Raw genomic sequence first — 19006 nt, 5'->3', positions numbered from 1 at the left:
ATGGCTAAACAGTATCTGAAACACCAAACTGACCTACAGCTCAAGGAAGCACACTGGGATTGTGTGTGTGTGTGTGTGTGTGTGTGTGTGTGTGTATGTGTCTGTGCGTCTGTGTCTGTGTGTGTGCTAGGGGGTGGAGCAATTGAATATATTTATCTCTGGGTTCTTCATCTTTGGAAGATGCAAAGTAAATAGTAACGTAAAAGAAATGCTTCCTGTCCACGCAAACTCCGTATAATTAGTATGCCTGCATCCCACCAATAACAGCGACCTCACTGCACGAAACAGCAGCGAGGCTGCCTCTACTCCCTCAGCTTCCTGACACACAGCTGGCTGCCAAGACAGCAAACAGGCGTCGCTGGGGGATCTGGACACTGACCGATAGAGACAAGATGGCCTGTCTTCCTGCAAGGTTACTGTGACCATCAGACCGCATCGGTGTGACAGGGTCACTCTGACAGCAAAGCCTGGTTTACTCAGACCAAGTGCGACACAGGACACGTCCACACCCAGATTCCGAGAGGACCTTTCAAAGACAAAATCTTAGAAGAGAAACCATCGAAACATTTCATCCATTTGGTATGCAGGATACCACAATGGAAATGTAATGTATGAGAATAAATAATAAAAATAATCTCAAATAAAAAGGAACCCTCCTACACTGCTGGTGGGAATGTAGTTTGGTGCAGCCACTGTGGAAAAAACAGCATGGAGATTCCTCAAAAAACTAAAAATACAGTTACCATATGATCCAGCAATCCCACTCCTGGGCATATATCTAGAGAAAACTCTAGCACCACTATTTACAATAGCCAAGTGGAAGCAACCTAAATGTCCATTGACAGATGATTGGATAAAGAAGCTGTGGTATATTTATACGATGGAATACTACTCAGCCATAAAAAAGAATGAAGTAATGCCATTTGCAGCAACATGGATGAACTGAGAGACTGTCATTCTAAGTGAAGTAAGCCAGAAAAGAAAGAAAATTACTATATATCACTTACATATGGAATCTAAAAAAAGTGATACAAACAAATTTATTTACAAAACAGAGACAGATTTAGACATAGAAAACAAACTTGTGGTTACCAGGGGGAAAGGGTGGGGGGCGGAGGTATAAACTGGGAGTTTGGGATTTGCAGGCACACACCACTATACAGAAAATAGATAAACAGCAAGGTCCTACTGTGCAGCACAGGGGACTACATCCAATACCTCATAATAGCCTACAATGAAGAAGAACATGAAAAGGAGTGTGTACACATGTGGATACGGATGACTGAATCACTGTGCTACACAACAGAAATTACACTGTAAACTGACTACTTCAATTAAAAAAGACTCAAATATCCTCTTTTTTGAAAAACATGGTAGTGGCAGTTAGGGAGTGATGAGTCTGGACATTTTTATGCCAGAGAATTTAATGAAAGATTTTGTGAACAAAATTCTGATGTCTTAACAGTAGCCACACCTTTGCTTTCCTACTGTAAACTCTGGAGGCAGGGTAAAACTCCCAGATTCCAAATATCAAGATCCTAAGAAATGCCTTTAACTGATGCCTGTGAAAGTGTAGCAACATTTCACAAAAACAATTATCTAAAAACAAACAAGATGAGGCGTGACTTCTGAAAATGCTGACAGGTCAGGCTCACCTCGCGCACTCTGGGGTGCACCGGAGAACTCCGAGGCAGGTGGATCCCGTGGTACATGAAGTCCTGGATGCAGTCATTCTCGATGGCCTGGAGTGAAAACCCAGTGTGAGAGCTTGGGGGGCGCCAGCACACGTGGGTGGGGAAGACAGTCTGACCTGTTCACCTTCTGCGTCGTGAGGGAAAGGGCCTGGGTCCTTGCACCAGAGCGCTCCCGCTTTAACCCCACACCTTTAGAACTCCTTCCGCTGTCACATACCAAAGAGCAGCTATCTTATTGGATGAAACATCTAATCCGCGCTAAACAGAGGGCAAGCCTCCCCTGACCCCTGGAGCCAGCTCCAGCCAGTCAGACAGAGCGCGGGGGCCGAGAGAGGCGGGGTCCCCCTCTCTGCGCCATCCTGCTAATCTGGAAAACTACATCTGTGCAAGCATCCCTGCAGAGCTAACATTGAGCTACTGCTAAGGCGCGGCCAGGATTCCAAACTGACTGAAACACAGCCTTCCAGGGCTGCCGCAGAGGGGCGGGGCAGGGATGGGACATGGGCGCCAGGACCCAGGAGGTCTGGTCTGTTCTCCTGCACACTGCCCCACACCCAGGACTCCATGGCTTCAGGGAAGGATGTAGGAAACCGTGCTGTCAATATTTACCTCTTCTCCACTATCTTTGAAACAATCTCACCCACCTGAAGCTGCCAGTAAATCTCAGCATCACTGCACGTAGAAACCTGAGTCTGACTTGTGGTGACAAGGAGAAACCAACACCACCAGGCAAGTGTCCGGGCCACGGGGTTGACACCGAGAGCCAGCCGCCAGAACCGCGGGGCTGACACCAAGAGCCAGCCACCAGAACAAGGGCGCCCTGCAGGGCAGTGGCCTGGGTCTCCCAGCATGTCAGTGGCAGAGTTTTTTAAAATAGAAGAGGGAGGAGCGCTCTGAGAGATTTAAATGATGTAACAAGCAAGTGCCATTGGGAGAACGGTTAGATTCCGATTCCAAAAAAACTATAAGAAGACATTTTTGAAACAAAGCTGAGAAATTTATTTTTTTAAACTTCCGGCCACTTTTATGAGAAATTCAAATATGTTAACTTTGGTAAGTATGATCCTGGCACTGTACAACCACCCTTCCCAGAGACACGCGCTCCAGGACACAGACAGGGGATGCCAAGTCTGGCCCTTGCTCTAAATGCTGGCGGGGCGGCGGGAGGAGAGGGAAGGGAGCAAGCCTGTGAAGCACAAGCTGCTGGTGCTAATCTGGGGCAGACCTAGTCAGTTAAGGTTTCAACTACAAACGCCCAGTTTTAAACCACTACTGAAGAACAGGGGGATGAACTCCTCTCTGGGAACAAGTTTCATGCAGCAATAAAGCAGTGCAAAGAACTGCAGAACAAAGTCCTTGTTTTGCCCTTTCGCCCCAAATCATACATTGTAAACCTATTTCAGCAGTTGTCAATGGGGGATACAAGTGACAGCGCTTTCTCTCTAGGGGCAAAGTCAGTGAAACCCCGGCAAGTCTAACCCAAGCTTCCGCTGGCCAGGAGAGCACAGCGGATGGAAACAGACTCCAAACGGCAGGGGGCTGCCCCTCCTCCGCCTCCCCACCTGCCCGTCCGGGCCTGTTCCCAAAGGAAAGACCCCTTTTGACTCAGAGTACAGACTGTACTCTCAGAAGGAAAGAAAACACATCTAACAACCTAGGATGAGAAAAACACAAGGGAATATCAGACAAGGACACTCTCTTTTAATTTTTTTCCAAAAGGGTCTGTGAATCTTTACCTGTGGTTGTGAATTGCACAGTCAGAATGCAGGTGCACACAGTTACTAAAGGTTAGCCATATTCACACAAACATCTTTAAATTCTCAAACCATGTCGCTAAAGAGGTGGCTTGAGGTTGCCAAGGAGCCCTGTCCAACAGAGACAAGACACAAGCCACAAAAGCAACTTCAAATTCTCTAGTGCCCACGTTAGAAACAGAAAAAAGGGCAAAATTATTTTAATAACATATTTTGTTTGCCCAATATATTCAACACACTAACCTTTCAATGTGTAATCAATACTTTTTTTTTTAATACCCATGAGATATTTCACTTTCCTCTTTTCCACACTGTCTTCCAAGACTGGTGCGTCTCTTATAGTTACAGCCCGTCTCAAACGCCAGGCAGCCACACGTGGCCAGACAGCACAGGGCTGGAGCTGCCCAAGTGACCGGGGCAAAGCTCGGCACCACTCGACTGCGCCTGGTGCCGAGTGATGGGGCCCCTGAGGCTGTGTGCAAGCCAGGCAGCGACATGAGACCAGAGGACACGACTGTCACATGGGTTCTGATGTAACCATCGTGACACGTCTCTGTCATGTGGACTCGCGCCGTGGCCTTCAGTGTGACAGACAAACACCAGCACAGGTTTCAAATAGCCCTACTGTGGCTATCTAGTTAGTAACCAGAACACAATAAAAACATGTTAACATTTCATAAAATGGAAGGAAATACCTCCAGTGTTTTCCCTGAAGCCTTTTTCCAAGCTCTGAAATAAATTTCTGCAATGTGTACCATTAAAGATCTGTTAAAAAAAAAATCAAAAATTTTTATTGCAAGTTCAAAAGATTATACTTTTAAAGTGTATCATTGCAGGCATTCTCCTATTCTAGGGAAGAAGAAACTTAGTTTCAGACTAGTGCTTTGCATAGTAGAGATTCGTTATCTACCTGTAGCAGAAAGTTACAAAAAAAGGTTGGAGAAGGACAATTGAAATATCAAACTGTTTTCTTCTTTCTCAGTCAAGACCTCCCCAGAACGTCACTATTTTCTGTAAAACTATGAGAACGCAAGCCCAGAACCAAATTCTTAAGTAACAGATGTTTAAATATAAATAAATTTTCGACTTGGAGTCACTTTGGACTTTCCAGACTGATTCCCTCAGGCACAGGAAGCCCTGAGATACCAGGACTGACTTCAGACTCATAGTTAGGAAACTGGCTGCTTCAACCCAAATACTCTCCAAGTGAGGGCAGGGGAAAGCACCCCAGTAAACTGACCGGCCCAGGGTCAGACCCCAGCTCAGCACTCAGAGCTGCGCGACGGGGACCTGAGTCTAAGGCCCGCCCACCTGAGGCGTCTGAGGCTTCAGTTCTAGCGTGTCGACTCACGGGGAGGGTGGCGCTCAGTGGTGGGACGTGTGCTCAGCGCGCACGAGGTCCGGGCCCACCCCCAGTGCCCGGTTAACATGGTGATCGCCACGCCACCCCAATCGGGTGACAGCTGTTTCCTCGGGGACACCCAATCCACAGTGGGGCAATCAACAAGTTAAAATATATATATATATATATATGTGTGTATATATATATATATATATATATATATATATATATACACATACACACACACATATAAATAAAAATAAAATGTCAGCTCCTCAGCTCCAGAGCAGATTAAGTACCTGCCCCGAACCCCGCAAACAGCTCCGCCCACTGAAGGGGCCCCAGAGGCTGGGAGCTCGGGCGAGGGCCTGCGTCCTACACCCCCATCCCAGGGCTCTTCCACCAACCACAGCTCAGCCCACAGGAAGGGAAGACGGGGCATCCACACAGAAGTGCTGGCCACATGGGCTTTCCTGTGACTGGGGCTGATAGTCAACCAGGACATAAAGGACTACCACAAAGTTAGCCTTAATTTCAGCATCACTGCTGAAAGACAACAGTTTCCTACAGCAAGAAAAAACACTCAGAGGCACAACAGCACACAGTGAATCATATAATTTAAGAGACAGTTTCTAAAGCTTCTTATACATTAGCATAACTAAGAAGTCATGTCAAATAGAAATTTTCAAAACCAGGCTAAGACAGCACAAAATATTAATTACCTTTAATACTTACTTTTGTAATCCCTGTAACTGGTTTTTAATGGTCCCATGGATCATTTTAATAAAGTTTATATTCCAATTGAAGAGAGAGCTAAGAAATCTTCTTCCCTATTAAAAAAAAAAGGATATAATGTTCAAATTGCAACCAAAAAACAAGTTCCCAGTAACAAAATCACAAACAATTGTCTGCCTGCTTACTAACACTGACGCTTGCTACTCCTCCCGGTAGGGAAGCCCCCGTAACTGTAACTCAGACGCCCTGGGGACAAGCTTCGGTGGGACAGCGGTGGGAGTCCTGGAGGGACCGAGCTGGGCCCCACGGGGCAGGGGGGCCCCTGTAGAGGGTGTAGTAGCTCCTACCACGGAGCTCCCTCCAGTTCGACCACAGGATTTCACAGACATTTACCCGCTGCCCAGCAGGCAAGCCAAGTGGCCCCAAAACACTTCATTCTGGCTCTGTCACGAATGTCTACATGACCTAGGATCAAAGAATGCTTGAAATCTAGCATTGTGGGGTGGGAATGGAACTGAACATCAGTTCAGTTCATCTTTTATAAAAGAGAAAATTGAGGACTTGTAAAGTAAGAAGTCAAGTATTTGCCAAGGTAGAATTTTCAAATGCATGCAGTCTCCATGTATTACATGCAGTTATTAAGTGTCACGCATGCATCATGTGACACTGGTCGACATGCACACTGCGAGACTGCGAGACCACACACAGTAGTGTAGACACCAAGAACACCACAGTTACTCCCTATTGGAGCGCAAGATAAATCAAGCATGCCTTTTCCCTGCCAGCAGCACGGCCACCTCCTCACTGCTTCCTGGCACATGACCACATCTGGAATCCTACAGACGTAACACACTTTGATACCAATGGCACGGTGACCAAGCTGGCAACACACAAGTTCTTAAAAAAATATTGACTGGAAGTAACTTGCCAATAGAGTGTAGAAGATGTATTTTTTTTTTACCCAGAATGACTGGAAACTGATCTGACCAAATTAATGACTGAGCAGGAAACTAATTCAAAAGAGCACATGAACTAAAGAGAGAGCTGTAGCACGTGTGTATCTGTCTCTGTCACACACGTGCACACGTGCGTGTATCTGTCTCTGTCGTACATGTGCACACACACATATCTGTGTCATACACGTGCACACGTGTGTGTATCTGTCTCTGGCATACGTGTGCACACAGCTGTAACACGTGTATATCTGTCTCTGTCACACACGTGCACACATGTGTGTATCTGTCTCTGGCATACACATCCACACACACGTATCTGTCTCTGGTATACACGTGCACACACGTGCATATCTGTCTCTGTCATACACGTGCACACGTGTGTGTATCTGTCTCTGGCGTACACATGTACACACACGTATCTGTCTCTGGTATACATGTGCATACACATGTGTATCTGTCTCTGTCTCTTTATATTCCAACTGAAATTGGACATGTGTATACACATTATATGAGTGGTTCATCAACTGCTGTGCAGAAGCCAACAAACAGAAATAAAGTTTATCTGTCCGAACCCACTCTGAATTTCTTTACTCTCCCAACACTTCACAACCATCCTGGAGAGAAGAGGCTCAGGACACAGGCCACACATACCACATCCTTCCAACAATGATGATGTTGCCCTTCCTGCCCAGTGGACATCACTCCTGAGCCGCTCGGGGCCCTGCAACAAGGCAACTGCGTCCCTGTTTTACAGGAGGAAACACTGAGGTTGAAAAAAGTCTGATCATAGCCACCACCTATTCAGTGGACGAACAGAGATGTGAACACAGCCTTTCAGACCCCGAGAGCCGAGGTCTCGGCCAGCGTCAGTGACCACATCCAGGCCTTCAGCCACGCCAGTGGGAGGCAGAGCCTGGGGAGCCGGCAAACAGGGTCATATCCTATCTCTCCTGCTGACCAGCCATCAGACCTTTCGCCACCTCCATTGCGGGCCTCCTCCTCCACCTTTGGGAAGTCTTTCCCCACCTCCTTCACAAAGGGGTGATGACTGCCTCCTTCTGTCTTAACCCCCATCTGCTAGGCCACAAGAACCCAGAAAGAAAGCTGTTTTCTACAATAAAAGGTGTTCCCATGAGGGAACAGTCAGTCTTCAATAAACGACCCAGGAAACCCCAAGACAGCAGATCAGCGCTGTGCAGAGGAACGGGAAGCTCCCCGTGACTTCTGATTCTCCAGCAGCCACATTAACACAAGGAAAAAGCTTAATTACATGGTTTTAATAATACATCCATGTAATCCAATATAGCCAAGATATTGTCACTTAAATATGCAATAAATATGTAGAGTTATTAATGGGATACATCACCTTCTTTTTCCATATTACATTTCAAATCCATGTGTATCTTACATTGAAGGCCACAACTGGACCGGCCATACTGCACATGCTCAGTAGCCATGTGTGGGAGTGACCACCAGACTGGACACTGGAGCAGTGGCTGAAAGCCTCTCTTTGGATTTACTGGACAGGCGGAAGAAAGGCTACTGTGTGATGATGGTTTTGAGTATATGCCTGTCAACCTGGAATCAGGGCAGAGGATCAGATCTGACCCATGGGGAAGAGCTTTCTCAACCTTATTTTTAATCATTCTTAATTCAAAATACAATCATGGTTCCCCTAGGATTCACACAGCCACCTGTGACCATCCGATTTAATGATGAAATAAGCAAGGACTCGTAAAATCCTTCCCTAATATTGCCACGCAGCAAAAGCGATGTGCAGCACATACAGTAGCTCCCGACAGTTAAGCTGGTTTTTTACTAAAACACTGAGTGGGACGCAAACAGCAAACACACGAGCTAGGAAGAGCTTCCATTAAAGACAAGCGCACAAAAACGGCAAAAAAGAAAAGCCATTTACCTCTTCTTTCTTGATGTAATTAACATTTATGAAGCACTCGAGCAGCATATCTTTAATTTCTCTACTTTCCTCCAAATCATAATCAAAGCAATACAAAGCTTGATGAATACGCCAAAGCCGACATATGTCTGCACCCTGGGACAACGTGAAAAGGAAAATGTTAGAGTATTTTAAAAAATGGAAAGGTCACATTTCAAATTAACTATGAGAGTATTTTATATCATAAATAATTACAACTCTAGATTACTCATCCAAAGGAAGAAATGACAAGAGAAAACAGATTTTAAAATCTGCAGATGTTACTAAAATTTGCAAATGGAACTCTAGAGAATATTTTTTTTAAAAACACAGGCAAAAGCAAGCAGAGCTGTTGCTAGCCAGTGCTGTTCAGCAGTTTTGTGGGACCACAAGGACGTGGGCCTGTGCTGACCAGTGCAGAGCCGTCGGCTACGTCGGGCTATGGGCAACCACAACAGGTCCAATGCCACCGGGGAAGCAAATCTATAATTTCTTGACTTGAAATTTAAATGGCCCCATGTGACTAGTGGCTGCTGTATTAAATAGCACAGGTGTAGAACATTAGGAAGACATTAAATAAAGTCTTGAAGTAAAAGCTAAACAAACATGGTGGGGGAAATGGACTTTTAAAAGACAAACTAACTATAGCGTAAGTATAAGTTCTGACACAAACGAGGGTTTTTCAATCACTCCATGGCCAGCAGGCAAAGGCTGGCAGCCAGATGACTCAGCCAAAAAGGTTCTTTTCTGCCATAAAACTGACTGCTCCCTGGAGGCCCAGGTGAGATGGACTGCCCCACGGTGGAAAGGACATGGCCGGTGTAAACTTTAGAGAAAGCTGCTGGCAACATGAGCAAGAGCTCCCAGTTCAAACCCACAAGCTTCATTTCTAGGATCTATGACGAGGAAGTAAAGATGTAAGGCGTGGGCGTCAAAGGGGGTTCCCTATAGATCCCCAGGTCACATGGTCATCCTGGGTGTGGCCAATTTTTATCTTCCTCACTTTCCCTTTTCCTCATTTGTCCAGTTTTCAAAGATGAATATAAGTATCTGTTGTCTTGACCAGGGGTAAAAACAAGACTTTTTCTGGATTTCTGAACTGCATACCAAAGATTACAGGATGAGAAACAGCCCAAGGTATAGCTTCTCCTCACGCACGCTCTCCACTGGCCTGGGGGGGCAGTCTGAAGCCCAGCCCTCGGGCCTGCAGGGTCTCCCTGACCATCCGTGCCACCCACTCCCGTCATGTAGGACCACAGAGCACAGCCGCCCACCTCAGTCCCTCACCCCTTCCTCCCTCTAAAAAGGCCCCACTTCTGCTGAGAGGCAGTGTGTCCTCTGAAAACTCCACTAGCCAGCAGACCAGTGTGGCAGGTGACATTGCCGCTGGATGCCAGCTGGGAATTTCTGAGAAGATCTTGCCTGGCTGCTCCCCTGCCTGAAACTCACACAAAAGGTGGAGGTGGATAGCCACCCTGTGACTGCGAAGTGACCAGAGGGAGGACAGGACACACACCAAGGAAGACAGGGGAGAGAGTCTGCACACGGAGTTGCTGCCCACCTCGATGGCCTGTCTCTGACCGCCCCTGACCGGGAGCCCTGGGCCCAGCCTCTCACAAGCAAGCATAGCTCTCAGCCGGTGTAAACATGGGCCCTTTTCCAGCACAACGCAGCACACGTCTTAGGAAGGGTACACACCGTCTTCGTATCAAGGCTCCTCCGCAGCAGCATGACGAAGGCGGTCTTCCCCATGTCCTCCTTGGCGGGCAGGCCTCTCTCCCACCACACCACACACAGGTCCTGGATGGCGCCCTGCAGCGCCCGCTCAGATCCAGGTAATGCATACAGAATGCCTAAAACAGAGCAGTTGTTGCTCAGCGAGCAACATAACAGTGCCAGTCCAGATTCAACAGTGCAGAGTACCAGTATTTACAAAGGTTTGCTAAGCAAATTTAGTTTATGCTTAACTTGCCAAAGATGTACACACATTATTTATGGAACATAAAATGGTGTTAATTAAACAACTGCTTTGCTACTGGTACCCAATAGAAGAGAGAATTTTAGAGCTGGAAGACTCAGAGAGGTCACGTTGCCAAAACTCCTAATTTAACAGAGGTAGACATTGAGGCCCCCCGAACCTAAGTGCAGGGACACCCACAGCTGCTCTTAACACTGGAGCCAGGTCAGGCCTAGGGACCAGTAATCCATGAGAACCGTCCCTCAATTTGTTGGCCTTAAATTCTGGCTCATTGGTGAAAAACAGTGAAAGCAACTATTATAACAAATACAAAACCCAGTGCTTTTATTAACAGAAGAGCTCAAGAACTAAATTAAAATACTGATAACACTAACAGTGTGCTCATAACCATAGTCCAGATACCTGAACACCACCGCACTGACAAACTCCTGAATGATGGCAGGTTGGGAGCTCAGCGTGAGCACCGGTCACTCTGTAAAGCCTGACGGAGACTGAGGGTAAACTGACAGCAGTCACAAGCATCTGGGAGCTGCTTTTATACTTATAAGACACTATTTCAACGCAGGAATTCTGAATAAAACAGCACACTAAGCCGGTGTGTAAATCCAAGTGACACTGAGGGTGAAAGTTTGATTAGAGAATCTGTCACATGGAACTAATTATATTCACACAGCAGGGGGAGAGGGCACGCGGGAGACTTTTCTTAAAAACCACTACTTAAAACTACTTCTGCATCTTCTATTTCTATAATTTCATATAAATATTATATAATCAGACCTTCTCTAACTCAGACTAGTGCTCCTCTTAAATTAGTAATCACAGTTTTACAGTTCAGTAAACCTTGAAAAGTATTGCGATATCAATTTTAGTATAGAAAAACTCCCCAAGAGTCAACAACTGTTCCTCAGCTCACGTTCCTAAATATCTAAAGAGGAAAATTCAAGGTCACAAATGCTTGGTCAAATTGAAACTATGACAGAGACCACCAGCCAAGAAGTTTATAATCAGGCTGCTTTCCCTTCATAAGCTCTCATCACTGGTCCTGCAGGTTGAATAAGACATTCCCAAAAAAACCCATGAGCAGCAGTCAGTTGCTCAGCGATGCACATTTTCACCCCTGAAACATTCACATGTGGCTTAACTTCAGCAATTCTCCAGGACGGCCCTGACAGAAGGCACCTCTGCTCGTCTTAGCTGAACAGAGCCTGGCTCCCTTTCACTGCGTGTCGTGCAGAGGTGCCGCCTTCTGGGTCGACCTACCATTTAGCATCACAGCGCACTCCAGCAAGGCTTCGAAATTCTCACTTTCGTTTATCACAGACACAGAAGCAAGAATCACAGATGTCACTGCGTGAATTATTTCCATGGTTTTTTTCTACAAATGAAAAAAATCAAAGCACAAGTGGATTAAAATCAACTTATAATGTAATTTTTAAATGTAAAAGTTACTAAATTTACAAAAACCAAGCCACCCTTGACACTAACTTTATTCTAAGAAGTGAGTTAAACTTCAGCACAAGTCGGTTCGGGGAAGAACAGCAGCCCTGAATACTAGGTTAGCAGCAGTAGGGCGGGAAAGGGTAGAACTCCCTCAGCAGACTCCTAACTTCACATTTTCCCTTCACTTGAAATTCAGTTTTACACAATAAACAATTATTTGTAACAGAGAAAAGGGAGACTTTCTGAAAGACCAGCACTACCGTTTTTGAGCCATGCTCCGTTTCCATGCTGTCTTCCCCGGGGGGGCCCACCAAGTGCCACCCGTCCACCGGGCTTTCTAACAACACGTCTGTTAGTAAACTCCTGAGCCTTTGCCACAGCTCTTCTTTCTGCTTCCTTGATAATTCATCTAGTAATTCATTTAGGTTGAAAGGGTCAGAAGCATCCTTCTGTAAAACAAGTAACAATTGTTACATTTCCAATACAAGAAAATAGTTGTATCCTTTTTATAACGGCATCAAAAGAAAAGTTTATGTGCTAACTTAGTTACAAGTTCAAGAGTTTGGCTGCAGTTTTCAAAACCAATTCCTAGAAGAGAAAGTGCAGGGCTTATTGGACAGAAAGCAGACTCCTCCTCCACCTCTTCAGTCCTGGTGTAGGAATCTCACTCTCTTAGCAAAACTCCCTAAGATCCAGCAGTCCCCCATCTCCAGGCCTGCAGTCGGGCTCCAAGAGCGGGTCAGGGCAGCAGCGGCAGCAGCGGCAGCAGCGACAAGAATGATCGCGCAGCCCCGCCGACTGCGTGCTGCACCCTGTGTCTCCAGCCTGCCCTGGGCCCTGACTTCCTCCTGGAACCCAGTATGGGGCAACCTGAGCACCAAGACAGCAACAGGAAGGGATTAACCCTCTGAACAAAATAAGAATCAGTAAGGCCATACTGATAATTAACACATAATCACCAGTAACTCACTAACAGCCCTGGCATGCTAGGGACAGCAGCAGCGTGGGACTGGAGAGTCGCCCTTCTGCGGCTGCTACACAGCAACCGAGTCAGCAAGAGTGTCAGTGGATCCTGAGCCCGGTGGGCAGAAGGCTGACAAGGAACAGGGCCGGTACCTCATCTCTACTTATTTCCCCACAGATTACTTGCTAATTATGAAGGTGGAAACACAGCTTCACAGTGGAGAAATCTGTTGACGCCCACACTAGTAGACTGACAACACAAATGCACCAACAAGGGGACATACGCCTCACCAAGAAGGTCGTGACACCGCTCATGAACACAGTTTCTCCAAAACGCAGAAAAGAATGTGATCAGATCAGCAAACAGGGGCAGGGGGCGGACAGGCCACAGATGGCTGCCCGCTGCCTGCACCCAGGACTGTCCACCACGGAAAGTGAGGCTGATAAACTCCCTGGAGTAAAGAAACCAGCAAGTCAGGACAGCTGGGCACAGACGGCGATCTCAGACTGGGACACACACACCGGGGACTGTCAGTGCCCAACTTTGAGGGTATTCTTGTGACTCTACAGGAGAGTGTCTATGTTCTAGGCAAACACAGGGAAATACTGAGGGGTGATGAGACACTGCCTGCAACCGACCCTCCAACGACACAGAAAGAACACACGCGCTAAGGAGGCTGGGGGTGGGGCAGGTGGCGGGGCCTGGCAGGCGCCGCACTAGGCAAGGGGGGCATAGCCCCGCAGGGCCCTCAGGGCCACCTCTCTGCCCTCCTCCCACCAGCCTGTCTCTCCCAGAGCACCCACGCCCGCACCCTCCTCAGGTCTGTGTGTCCCTCCCTTCTGTCCAGAATTCTCTCCCCGAGTCTCCACAACCTCCACGCAGCCCATTAGAATCTCTGACCTAACCACCCACCCCTCTTCAGCCAGCTCGACTAGCTGCACACCTCCCGCCACCCCTGCATGCCCTGTACCCTGGCCTGCGGAGCAGACAGAGCCTGGCACACGGATGGCACGTGGGGTATCAGCTAATGGCGAATCCCCGCAGTCCTGAGCCTCCACTCCGGGGTGGGGGGCACCCCACACAGTCAGTTCTGCTCTACAACACTTGCTTTGAAATTCAAACTTGTCCTGTCGCAGTCGATATGTTAGGGAACAATCTGAGCAAGAAGCAAGTTTCTGGTTTGGCTGTGTGGGGCTTCAGCCCCGGGGAATTCAGGGCACATTGCACACCTGCAGCCCCTGGGACCCCACATGTGCTGTGGGCCCCACCATGCACCTCAGGCCGCCGCCCCCACCACGCCCTGGGCAGCGGCCTGGCCACGCTCTCTCCTCCCTCACACAGGGCTGTGGCCACCGCTGGGGGCGCTGGCACTCACTTCCACCCACAAACCCCAGACATTTTTCAAGGCAACCTGTCATATTTACTATGGTATCTATGTACTTCTCGCTGCTTTAACATGTATAAAACTGCTATTTTATTTGGTCCCCATCTTTCTTTAAATGTTTCACTGGTGAAGTTTTTACTGTTGTGCCCCGACCCCGTCTCCCCACAGTCCCTCTGCTCTTCAGTGCCCATCTCACAGAGCACACTGACTTACCGGAATGTAGAAGCGGAGACAAAGCAGAACCGACTGCATTTGGGGAGGTCCACCTAATAGGCTTCAAACTGGCTTCAAGTAAGTCTTTGCTTTAGTTCTCACCAGGCTGACTGTGAAACTGCCATCATTCAACTATTCTGCCTACAGAATGATATCTCGTCTCCAACTCCACGGAACAGCCTGGTGCAACTTGACGCACAATCCCACATATTTCCACCTTGATGTTTAACTAAGAGCTTACATGGTGACCAAGGGACTAGGCTGAGTTATTAAGTGTTCATAAAACTTGTTGCTCATAAACTAAAACCAATGCCTCGTCAGTATAAGGACCAAGTCAGCACCCTAGCTACCAAGACGTCCACTGCCGAGCAGCAGCGCCAGGCTCTCCAGCAGGTAACAGGGTCGCTGGAGTGAACACACCACGTCAGCCCATGTGACCGTGCTGCCCAAATGTTGCTACTTTTACTTTTTGATTTTATTTTATTTTTTCCCAGTTTTTTTTTATTGTGGTGAAATATACACAACACAAAATTTACCACCTTAAGCATTTTTAAGTTCAGTGGTGTTAAGAACATTCACACTGTTGTGCAACCATCACCACCAACCGTCTCCAGACCTCTTTTCAGCTTCCAAAACTGAAACCATGTGCCCATACAGCAGTAATTCCCTGTGCTTAATTTTAAATTGATACTAACTTAGCTCAAATCATCATTTCGCTAGTGGCTTTAGTTAGTACTACGGAACATAGTTGGCAACAGCCATCTTTTAGACTGCAAAGCTTCTATACAAATCCTCTACACCCTACCCTAAAGCAGACACTCACGTAACATCCAAGACACCTCTGTGGTGATGTGCTGCTGGTGAGACTGCTGGTTATGTTTAAGTTTATCATACTATAAGCTCACTTCTCTCTTATAAAGAAAAATAAACACTGCAGCAACAAGTTTATGAGATTCTTCTCTAGTTCTTCGCTATCACTAATATGACTTTCACTGTGTGACCAGAACCAGTGAGGCAGGTGGGATCAAGGTCAGGAATGTTTCAGTTGGTGCCTTGAATGTTGGGTCCCCGGAGTCCTGTCCAGGCCCCTCTTCTCTCGCTACACGATACATTCCCCGTGCGTTCTCATGACCTCAGCTTCCAACTGGAGCCGAGGTACCCGTGGCCCTGGGCCTCAGGCCAACCGCATGACCCCTGGCAGACACTCAACCCGTCCCAAACTGAGCCCATCTTCTCCCTCCAACCCATCCTCTTCCCACTTCATCATCTTGCTGAACAGCACTTGGAGTCAGACACCAGGGATCCTCCCTGGCCCACGTGCAATCCTTCAACCTGAGAGCCCACACAGGCCAATGCTCTCACCTCCATGTCCTAGTCACCCTCTGTCCTGAAGGACACGGCTTCTACTCCTCACGTGCAGCGAAAGCAGAGCTCACTTCTCCATCTTCATCTCTCGCCCCACTAGCTTCCTCTCCCTCTTTTATCCTCTTAGTGCAGGACACTGCGTAAAGCCCCTGTTCCTCTAGGGGTAAAGTCTCGGCCCCCAGGCTCCCCCCTTGCCTTCTCCTCAGTTTGCGTTTCTACACTCTGGCCTGCGAACTTCTTACGGTTCACGCACAAGGCGCCTCTCCAGCAGGCTTCAGCGCTAACCCCTCCAGTGGGAGCGGTCCTTCTCCAGGTCCATTTTGACCGGCTAATTTCTGTTTACCTTTTAGATCTGAGTTTCCACAGCCTTTCCACTGAATGGGGGACATTCCACGTCTGAGTCTGGGTGCCCCCACATCCCTGCCCAGCTTAGCCCCAACTCTGCTGTGTTTACACACCTGGACTCACCACAACATTGCAAACTACCTGAGGACAGAAAGGGCCTTCTGCACTATTTCCCCAACAAGCCACACACGGAGCGAGACCATAAGTATGCGCTGAGTAACTGGAAGCACACTGCCCTGTGCCTCTCAGCTCCCTTGCAAACCCCTCTTAAAAGAAAGCAGGAAATACCATTTCTGAGTAGTTGCCCATCGACAGGTCTATTTTAGTTGTTTTATTTTTTCAAATAAACCTTGTTCCCTAAGGATTCACTGAGATGACTGTATTTCAGTTGTAGACATAATGATTTTAGACCAATGTTTCACATTAACAGTCAAAATCACAATAAAGCTAAACATAAAACTTACATCAAGTCGAACGAACTGCAAAAATTCTCCAACCAGCTCCTTAGACACTATTTGTACAAATGTCTCACGTTTTTCCATGGCAGATCAAACTGGTTTTCATACGGCATTTACTCTGCAACCCTGGGAAAAAAGCACAATCATGAAACTTAACATTTGCAAGTACACCTTTCCTGACAAGATGTAATTTGGTACTGACATCCACAACTGCAGGAAAACCCCCTGCCCCTGTGGTGGGCAGTTGGTAACAATATTCTGACATGAACAAGTATGTCTAAAAAAGTGACTTGTCTTCTTCACTGAGGAGAGCATCAACACAACAGGTTACCGTCAGCTGTTAACGAGGGACCGACCACGGAAAGACAGACCCGGACGGTCTGGGAGGCTCACCTTCCCTCCCTTCTCAGTACCTTTGCAAGATGCTCAACAGAGAGCAGACTGAGCGCAGCTGCTACAGCCCGAGGTCTCTCCCTCCCCAAAGCAAATCCCCATCACAGCCACCTTGTTTTGCAGTGCGGCCCTGGGGTCACCAGGGAGCTTGTTAGTGTGTGCAGAGGTGCGCCGAGCACAGTGCACTCCCCCATTCTGTGGGGACAGAGCTCAGGGACTGTGCACAACTTCCTCCCCGTCTGTGTTCCCACAATAAATCCTGTTTTCCATTCACAACACCGAGTGTGAGCAGTCCCCTGTTTGAAAGGCATTAACCCAAAGACAAAGTAACAGCAAAATGACAGAACATAGCTTGTAATAACCTATAATAAAAACGAATATGAAAAAGAATATATATGTATGTATGAAACTAACACAGTACTGTAGATCAACTATACTTCTATTAAAAAATAAGTAAGTGAAAACGTCCTGCAGTTACAAGTAGAGCAACATGGAAAGTTACTGGTACCAAAGGCAGTAATTACGGGGAAAGAGTCCTCTTATATACAGAACCCCAAGATCTTAGCATTTAAATTAAACCAACAACAGAAAATTACTTCCCCACAGAAGCACCGCTGAAGTGTGGGCATCTCTTCCCTCAACTCAGATGGCTGAGCTATGAGCTGAACTTCCAACTGACCAAGCAGGTGGGAGGGCAGCCAGCAACAAGCCTGCAGAGTAACAATGGCTCGTACCAACCCACGAGTTTACGGAAACCACACTCCAAAAAGGTGCCATCGACTACATGCAACTGGACACCTTAAACTGTGGACGCTCCTGCTTTCTGTAATCCTGGTTGCTCTCCTGGCTTGCTGCATTTCCAGGTGTAATTCTTAGCATGCTGGTTCTAACTACAGTAGCCCACTCCCACTAGACTGCCAAATTTACTGCCATTCTCCCCATTTCTCTGACACTAGTGATCACGGTTCCTTAAGGGTTACTGGTTTTTCCACTTACACTCAGTCTCTCTCAGAGTGGCCCCGTTATGTTTCCTGCGCCGTGCGGTCAAGACCTGCCCTCCTGCCAGACAGACGCTGCCTTCTAGGCGAGGGTCATCTCACCGTGCAGTAGCCAGCCCCACTGTCCCGTGGGCCCCACACAGGAGGTCCGGCGCTGAAATAAGATGGGCGTTAAAAAGAGATCCCTGTTACCTTGTCACCGTGAAAACCCCACTCACCTGGAGCCAACCTTTCACCTGAGAACCAGGAGAGATACTTGGGGGCGGGTTCCCCGGGCACGAGGGCTCAGGGAACGGGTCTCTGAGGTCAGTCTCCGGTCAGGGCTGGGAGTCCTCACCGAGATCAGTTCCCAGCCCAAGGCTGGGCGATCCCCTCCAAGGCAGGTCACCCCGATTCCAAGCCGTGGGGTCCCGTCCAGGGCCAGTCCCCGGTCCAGGGCTCAGGGGTCCCCTCCGGGGTCAGTCCCCGGTCCAGGGCTCAGGGGTCCTCTGAACCAGCCCCAGAGGAAAGGCGCGGAGCTTGGCGCGCTCCTGGCCCCGGTGCCCGCCTCCCCCGTCGCCTCAGAGCCGCCAGCCGGGCCGTGGGTTCGGATCGCGGCCCAGGTGGAGGCTGCGGTGCTGGGGGCCCGACCCGCCCGACCCCGCCGTTTCCCGGCCCACCGCCCAGAGCCCTTCGCTGGCCGGCACCGCGGAGCTTACCTCGTCCCCGGGACCCGCCGTTTCCCGCGCTCGGACCAGATTCAAACCCGCCCGCCCGCGCCCTCGACGCGCTCCGCCCGCCTGCGCGTCACCACACGCCGCTCTCGCGAGATCCGGGCGCGCACCCTCTCCGCCCCGCCCGCGCCCGGGCCCCGCCCACACACCCGGGTCCCGCCCACACACCCGGGTCCCGCCCACACACCCGGGCCCCGCCCCCGAGGCCGCCGCGCCCCGCCCCCCCCGTTCTCGGACCTGCCTCTTTCACTCCAGCTGGGGTCCTGACATTTTTCAGTCTGACATCAATATTTGTCTTATCACTGGTTTAAACGACTGAAATGGATGCAATCTTTGAC

The 19006-nt window shown here is 48.5% G+C and overlaps 1 protein-coding gene across 6 annotated transcripts in view; it reads right to left on the bottom strand.

Moving 5' to 3' along the window:
- The window catches only part of NCAPG2 (non-SMC condensin II complex subunit G2), a 54330-nt gene extending 35591 nt beyond the window's left edge, over positions 1 to 18739 (bottom strand). For all 6 annotated transcript variants that reach the window (XM_032482968.1, XM_032482966.1, XM_032482969.1 and 3 more), the window contains exons 1-10: positions 18654 to 18739; positions 17954 to 18109; positions 16571 to 16690; positions 12096 to 12284; positions 11656 to 11770; positions 10116 to 10270; positions 8400 to 8534; positions 5526 to 5620; positions 4144 to 4213; positions 1656 to 1742 (exon numbers count right to left, since the gene is read on the bottom strand). In XM_032482968.1, the coding sequence (XP_032338859.1) occupies positions 1656 to 1742; positions 4144 to 4213; positions 5526 to 5620; positions 8400 to 8534; positions 10116 to 10270; positions 11656 to 11770; positions 12096 to 12284; positions 16571 to 16648 (924 nt within the window). In that variant the 5' untranslated portion in view covers positions 16649 to 16690; positions 17954 to 18109; positions 18654 to 18739. The remainder of the gene's footprint in view (positions 1 to 1655; positions 1743 to 4143; positions 4214 to 5525; positions 5621 to 8399; positions 8535 to 10115; positions 10271 to 11655; positions 11771 to 12095; positions 12285 to 16570; positions 16691 to 17953; positions 18110 to 18653) is intronic.
- Between the last annotated feature and the right edge of the window lie 267 nt (positions 18740 to 19006).

This window comes from Camelus ferus, chromosome 7, assembly GCF_009834535.1.
Source record: "Camelus ferus isolate YT-003-E chromosome 7, BCGSAC_Cfer_1.0, whole genome shotgun sequence".
Lineage (NCBI taxonomy): Eukaryota > Metazoa > Chordata > Mammalia > Artiodactyla > Camelidae > Camelus > Camelus ferus.
The sequence above is the reverse complement of the archived record's forward strand: the minus strand, read 5'-3'. Positions and strand labels throughout refer to the sequence as shown.